At 31.6% G+C, this 6,655-nt stretch overlaps 3 protein-coding genes and 1 long non-coding RNA gene across 4 annotated transcripts in view; 2 read left to right on the top strand and 2 right to left on the bottom strand.

The window, feature by feature from the left end:
- Positions 1 to 2,287, top strand: part of LOC109585663 (uncharacterized) — a 10,749-nt gene extending 8,462 nt beyond the window's left edge. The window contains exons 5-7 of the mRNA XM_020001795.1: positions 341 to 468; positions 669 to 875; positions 2,129 to 2,287. Coding sequence (XP_019857354.1) covers positions 341 to 468; positions 669 to 875; positions 2,129 to 2,155 — 362 coding nt within the window. The 3' untranslated portion in view covers positions 2,156 to 2,287. The remainder of the gene's footprint in view (positions 1 to 340; positions 469 to 668; positions 876 to 2,128) is intronic.
- Positions 2,288 to 3,204: 917 nt separating this feature from the next.
- On the top strand, positions 3,205 to 3,631 carry LOC109585670 (uncharacterized). Its single transcript, XR_002186596.1, has 2 exons — positions 3,205 to 3,327; positions 3,526 to 3,631. It is a non-coding gene; the product is annotated as an uncharacterized LOC109585670 (long non-coding RNA).
- A 1,043-nt stretch (positions 3,632 to 4,674) lies between these two features.
- Positions 4,675 to 6,649, bottom strand: LOC109585669 (uncharacterized). The gene is made up of 6 exons (XM_020001801.1): positions 6,425 to 6,649; positions 6,227 to 6,371; positions 6,125 to 6,176; positions 5,741 to 5,818; positions 4,900 to 5,106; positions 4,675 to 4,853 (listed from the first exon to the last, which is right to left on the bottom strand). The coding sequence occupies exons 1-6, from the start codon at positions 6,454 to 6,456 to the stop codon at positions 4,762 to 4,764; spliced, it is 606 nt and encodes a 201-aa protein (XP_019857360.1). The 5' UTR covers positions 6,457 to 6,649; the 3' UTR covers positions 4,675 to 4,761.
- LOC109585662 (uncharacterized) overlaps positions 6,550 to 6,655 on the bottom strand; it is a 3,556-nt gene continuing 3,450 nt past the window's right edge. The window contains exon 4 of the mRNA XM_020001794.1: positions 6,550 to 6,641. Within this exon, the coding sequence (XP_019857353.1) occupies positions 6,550 to 6,641 (92 nt within the window). The remainder of the gene's footprint in view (positions 6,642 to 6,655) is intronic.

The following is a 6,655-nucleotide window of genomic DNA, read 5'->3' as shown; positions in this document are numbered from 1 at the left end:
CTTGTATTGGAAGAGATTGCCAAGTTTTAAAAGCTAAGGGCCAGATAATGTTGCCACATGGTGGATCACGTGATATGATAAGTATACTAGAGTATGCGGATTGTGACTTTGAGCAAATACGCCCTCATGCAGTAGTCTTCTATAGGGTCGTTCGATACTCTCTTTATATATTATGTACTCTTGATTATAGTACATGTATGTAAATTGGGCATGTAGAGTATGTTGTTACTGCAATAGAATAATCAAAATTGTAATTATAGAAATAGTTGTCTCTTTTTTTGCACATATAAATGTACGATCCACATTTAAAATTCAGTGTTTATTAATGTTTTTATTACAGGTATTTCTGCAGCAACTGCATTAATCAAAAAGCCCACATCCATTCCTGAAACATTGTCACTGCTAGTGCGTAGAATATTAGAAGGGTCTCCACCTGTTCCTGTTCACCAGTTTCCAAAGTTTTTTGAGGTTCATTAATGTGATAGTATATGATCTAGCTTTAATTTATTATTAAAAATATTTGACAAATTTTTATCCTTTAATTTGCTTTGATACAATGTACCTGTACATAAATTTGTGTAGATGATATGGACTGTGTCTGTGTTATTTTTTGTTTGGCTGTTTAGTTTAAATGATGCATTTATTCCTTATTGTGTTCATTTATTTAGAAAATAACAACCAGGGAGCTCCCACTGATTGAGTATGGCTTCAGTACAGTTGAAGAGTTCCTAGCTTGCATACCAGAGATTAGTATAATTGAAGATGAGAAAAAGGAGAAAGTTATTAAAGTGACACAGCCTGAAAAGGAAGCTAAGAAAGAGGATGAAGTAGCTACTGAGGGAAAGACACTCTCAGATACTTGTACTGCTAAAAAGGTAATTTATTTTAATGCATATATATCTGTTGCAACTAGTTTTTTATTTTATAATTTCATGCCTCATTGTAGCTACTGTATTTCCTTAAATAAAAGCCTGGGCATCTATTTCCTAAAATGGTATTTGGACCTCAAAAATATATATAAAAAATAAAAAAATCAGGCACAGAGCAGGGTTTGAACCCATGACCTCATGCTTTTGACTTCTGGCACTTAAGGCATTATCCACTAGACTACTGAATCACTACTGGGCTAGTGTTGCATATTGATAGTTAAATTGTATTGCTACCCCGGCGTTTATTCAAATGCGGCTTCTATTTAAAGATTTACAGTATATGCATTTGCAGTAAATTTTTTAATGTAGTAAATATACTGTTACTGTACTTAGTTTGCATTATTTACATGTGTACATGTACACGTATAAGGCATTTTTTGTATTATAATGTAAGCATGATTCGTTCCGACTTTCGAAGTTATTCCAGTTTTCAATTGTGGCTAATTTTGTATTTAGTGCCATCTGTCATTAAGCATGCTCAGATTGAAATGAAATCGTGGGGTTTTTTATTGGTAGTTGTTTCCTTGCCAATAGATTACACCGTAGATCGGGAAATTTTATGTTAAAAATAATTGGCATTAAATTTTGTAAAGGTGTTGTATTTTTGTGGGCTGACCCATCCATGAATTTTTTCAACATAAAAAATTTTGGATGCATCATACACTAGACACGTAGCTACTAACTCTTGATGACGCTGGACAGCTATTTAATGGAAGTTGCTCGTGAAAACACTGAAACTGACAAGGAGCCTCTTGGGTGAGAGCTTCAGGCCTTCATTGGGCTTTTAGAAGAGCCTCGTGTGTGGACTACTGCACGTTAAAATAATTCCTGTAATCTTATTATTGACTGTAGAAAATATTTTGTGTGTCAATATTTCATGGGTCACTATAACCACGAAAATATTTTAACAACAAAAATTTCCCGTTCTACGGTAATTGATTTTGTTAATTATGTTGATGTTTTTTTTAATGCTTACTAAATTTTGTCGATAGACTTCATTAATGTTATTTTTAAATTGTCAAAAATTTGAGCTTATTTTGATTATATGAATTATTAATAATGTGAACTATTTTGTCAAAAATGGCTAAGAGATGCAATTAATAAATTTATTAGTTCTCTTCTCTGCTATAGATGTTAATTAATTTAAGATATTTTAACCGATTATTCATTGTGTTATTCGGTTGTGTCTATTCCAAAAGGCTCTAAACTGTTTGGTGTGTATGTAACATATGTGAAGACACCAAGTTACCTGTGTATACAGATAATAGGAGAACAGACAACACAAGCTCTTGATTCACTGCATGATGACATGGCTCACTTTTATAATGGAATAAGTGGTGACAAGCTAGTGGTGTCTAATCCAGAGATTGGATCAGTAAGTTTTAAATCATATGAAAATTTTTGTATCATATAGTCCATTGTATTTTTTTAATTTTTGAGAGTTTTTGTGATGTGAAACTTTAGCGCAACACCCTATTAGTATCCTTGTTAAGCACAACAAATATTTTTGTCAACAAGCTTTTAGTTTGTGAGCAAAAATCAATTCAAATTTCTTTAAAACTGCATTGGTTTACATTTAAATTGCCAAGTGCTTATTTCTCCAAAACTACAAGTTTTAAAGGATAAAATTTATTACTTACTTTTACTTTTTGTACTTGTTGCTATTAATCATAATGTACTGTTGTCTATTAATGTAATTCGTACTATTTATCATAATTGGACTGTATGCTTCTTATTATAATGTACTCCTTGCTATTTGTTATAATGGACTGTAAGCTATTAATCATGTACTGAATGCTATTAATCATACTGAACTGTTTGCTATTCATCTTCATCATAATGTACTGTATGCTATTAATGATATTGTACTGTATCTTATTTATTATATGGTACTGTTTGCCATTTATCATAGTATTCTGTAAGTAATAATCATAATTAACTGTATGCTATAATGTGTAGTAAGGTAATAAGTATTGTACTTGCACATGTAGCATTTAAAATGGAGATTTATGTAATGGTTCTGTGAACTATTTTTGTTTTTAAGCCTATTTTTTTTTCTCAAAATAAAGGTGTTTAAATTGTTGGATTACATTTACATGTACTTAACTGTATACATTGTACATGTATGTAAATTGGGCATGTAGAGTATGTTGTTACACTTTAAAATAATCAAAATGATGTATAAAGAATTAGTTGTGACTCTTTTTTGCACATATACAGATGTACAATTCACCTTTAAAATTCAATGTTTATTAATGTTTTTATTATAGGTATTTCTGCAGCAACTGCATTAATCAAAAAGCCCACATCCATTCCTGAAACATTGTCACTGCTAGTGTGTAGAATATTAGAAGAATCTCCACCTGTTCCTGTTCTCCAGTTTCCAAAGTTTTTTGAGGTTCGTTAATGTGACAGTGTATGATGTAGCTTTAATTTATTATTTAAAATATTTGAGGAATTTTTATCCTCTAATTTGCTTTGATACAATGTACATGTACATAAATTTGTGTAGATGATATGGACTATACTGTGTTATTTGTGTTTGGCTGTTTAGTTTAAATGATGCATTTATTCCTTATTGTGTTCATTTATTTAGAAAATAACTTCCAGAGAGCTCCCACTGATTGAGTATGGCTTCAGTACAGTTGAAGAGTTCCTAGCTTGCATATACCAGAGATTAGTATAATTGAAGATGAGAAAAAGGAGAAAGTTATTAAAGTGACTCAGCCTGAAAAAGAAGCCAAGAAGGAGGAGGAAGTAGCTACTAAGGGAAAGACACTCTCTGATACATGTGCTACTAAAGAGGTACTTTATTTTAATTTTTAGCTATTGCAACTAGTGTTTTTTTATTTTAAAAATTTTATGCTTCCTTGTACTTACATGTATCTACATTTGCAGTAAATTTTGTAATGTAGTAAATATATACTGTACTTAGTTTATATTATGCCTGTGTACATGTACATGTATTTGTAATACATACCTGATTCACTCCAAAATTATTCCAGTCATTAATTGTGGCTTATTTTATATTAAATGTCATCTGCTATTGAACATGCTCAGATTAAAACGAAATGGTGGGGTTTTGATTGACAGTTTTTCTTGCCAATAGATTATGATTGATTTTGTAAATATGTTGATGGTTTTTAATGCTTGCTAAAATTTGTCCATAGACTTGAATCCGCCCCCTTTTTGTTTATTGACAGGCCAGTTGTCTGCCTAGGCTAATAATTAATTCTTATTAACATTACATTGATAATTATTAATGCATCATACTTCACTCAGTTCACAAATTTAATGCATACACAGATCATAAAGTCAAAATTTATAGTAAAACTGCTGGAAAGACCATTTTTAGGAGTCATTAGAATCTTTATACTGTATGGCTAGAAAATTCCGTGGGGTATTTAATTTTGCAGATTTCGTGGGTAACTTCTTAACCACGAAAATTAATGCCAGGAAATGCTCACTGCGCATGCGCAGCATGTGAAAATCAATGACTTAATGCAAGTGCATGTGCAAAAACGTGAAATTTAACCCCCTCAAAATTAAAGAATTAAGAGCTTTTCACTAAAACACTAAAATTTATGCCCTCAAAATTTTCTAGCCATACAGTATGGCTCTGTCATACTTCCATACTTACAACTTCCATGTTTTCTTATACTAAAAAAAACCACACACTAATAATTGACTCCGCCCCTCTCATACACTTGTTACAAAATAAAGAATTAATATCTTACTCTATATAACAACCAATGAATCACACTGTAAAACATTTCAAATAACAAGCAACTATGCATGAACCATTAGTTTTAAAATCGTACATGTAAAACAATTATTGTTTTTCTTTGTTATAGGGAGGCGAATGTAGTACGAACGGTTTCTCGTTAGCCGTTTCTCTTACTGATATTCGGTGCATTTTGCGGCCTGATAAGATTATTAATAAATAGTGTAATTATAAATTAATAATTACCTGGCTGTGGTACAATGTGCTCCAGTTCAGTGTATGTATCGTTTTGTTCACTAATTATATTATATAAGTTTGTTCCTGTATTAGCAAAAGGATCATTGTCTTCATCATTGTCATCCTCTGGAACCAATTCATGCTTGTTTGCCCCATTAGATATATCAGGTGTGCATAGTGTATTATCACTTTTTGTAGTGTTCTTGTTGGTTTGACCTATTAAGTGTACTGCATATCAGTTTTTTGAGGATAACAAATTGTGCAGATTCACAAAATTAAGTTCCTTGGAACTCAATTTACATTTAATACAGTAAAAGATGGCACAATAGTTGAAATTTGTGAAAATTAATTTTGTGAACCTCTGGATTTAGACCATTTGAGAAAATTATTATTCTCTGAAAAAATTCGCTTTACCGTACTTGTATTGTACTGACATGTTTCCAATCCTAAATACTGGACTATACCAGTTTTTAATTCATCGCAAAAATTATTCACTGCAAAATTGTGCATCTCCATTGCTACATGGTGCAGTCTGCAAGCTATGCCCAAACATTAATTTTGCACAATTTTACAAATGCAAGATTGGCAAAAATTTTCAGCCTAAAAAATAAACCAGTATACCTTTGGTGTATGTGTGTATTTTTAAATGGTTGAATAGAGGACATGTCAGTACCACTTGTACATATGCAACAACTGACAATTAAGTTTTAATTTGACTTTTTTGACAATCTAATTCCATACCATGAATCCTGCTATACTGTTGGTAATTGGCTTTAATTTATTATGTAAACAAGGTAATTTACAATTGACACTCAGTTATTTACTAACTCCCTTTACCAATTTTGCTTACCATTGTCTGTGTGATTCACTGGTATCGATACATGTATGTCTGTTTTTGTATCATTTGGGTCTCTGATGATAACTTGTCCTACAAAGATATCATATAGCACTTAATTTAATGGATACATGTACATAATTTTTTGAAATTTTTCCTGCTAGAAATTTGCAAATCAAAATTTCAGAAAATGACTATTAAACATTATTTACTAAACAAGGTGTGGCATTAAATTTTGGTGGAGTTTAATTTTTAAAATTAATACCATCTGTGAAATTGGCAAAATTTACAATGTATTATCTACAAAATATAAGTGTTTCATGTACATATATTTACTGTATGCATGTAATATAAAACATGCTAGTATAGTGGTGAGGAAAAGTAAATTTAGCATCTAACCTTCTGTATCAGTGAATGATGCGTCTTGCTCATCAGATTTGACACTCCAAGTCTGTTAGTAAATAATTAGATTCATTTTATGACCATTCTCTACTGACTTACATCTGAATAATATATTGATTTGAATTTCAGTCCTACTGGCTCATAAGTCAAGTTTTCCAATGCCCTTGAGCGATCAAGCGTCAGTGGAAAGTATTTCTCATACGTAGCTTCAGGAATTGAGAAAACAGCTTCAAGGCAGCCCTCTCTAAGCGACAAAATGTAGAGATTCATTTGCGGTATATCAAGAAGTTTAGCTACTTTTCTATGAAGGTATGGCAAGATGATACCATCAAGTATTAGCTCTGTGTCTAATTTGAGGCGAAACTTTTTTTCTTCAGTGACTGCTCCTCCAAGATCCTGACTGCACGAGTCAGTGAAGAATGTTATTGAGTGACGTAGGAATTGTTTTGTTTTGGCAACATAATTTCATATTCTTGTTTATCATTTTCTGTTCCACATTTATAAACTATTCTTTCTAGAGGATGATGG

This window comes from Amphimedon queenslandica, unplaced genomic scaffold, assembly GCF_000090795.2.
Source record: "Amphimedon queenslandica unplaced genomic scaffold, v1.1 AMPQUscaffold_13027, whole genome shotgun sequence".
In the NCBI taxonomy this organism is placed as follows: domain Eukaryota; kingdom Metazoa; phylum Porifera; class Demospongiae; order Haplosclerida; family Niphatidae; genus Amphimedon; species Amphimedon queenslandica.
This window is presented reverse-complemented; position numbering and strand designations above follow the sequence as displayed.

Excerpts from the sequence above, each read along its gene's own strand:
- LOC109585669 (XM_020001801.1), bottom strand. The coding sequence starts at position 6,456 with ATGGTATCATCTTGCCATACCTTCATAGAAAA. Across the intron at positions 5,819-6,124 it reads ATCATTCACTGATACAGAAG|GACAAGTTATCATCAGAGAC; the intron begins GTTAGATGCTAA and ends ATATCTTTGTAG. Across the intron at positions 4,854-4,899 it reads GCACATTGTACCACAGCCAG|GCCGCAAAATGCACCGAATA; the intron begins GTAATTATTAAT and ends TAATCTTATCAG.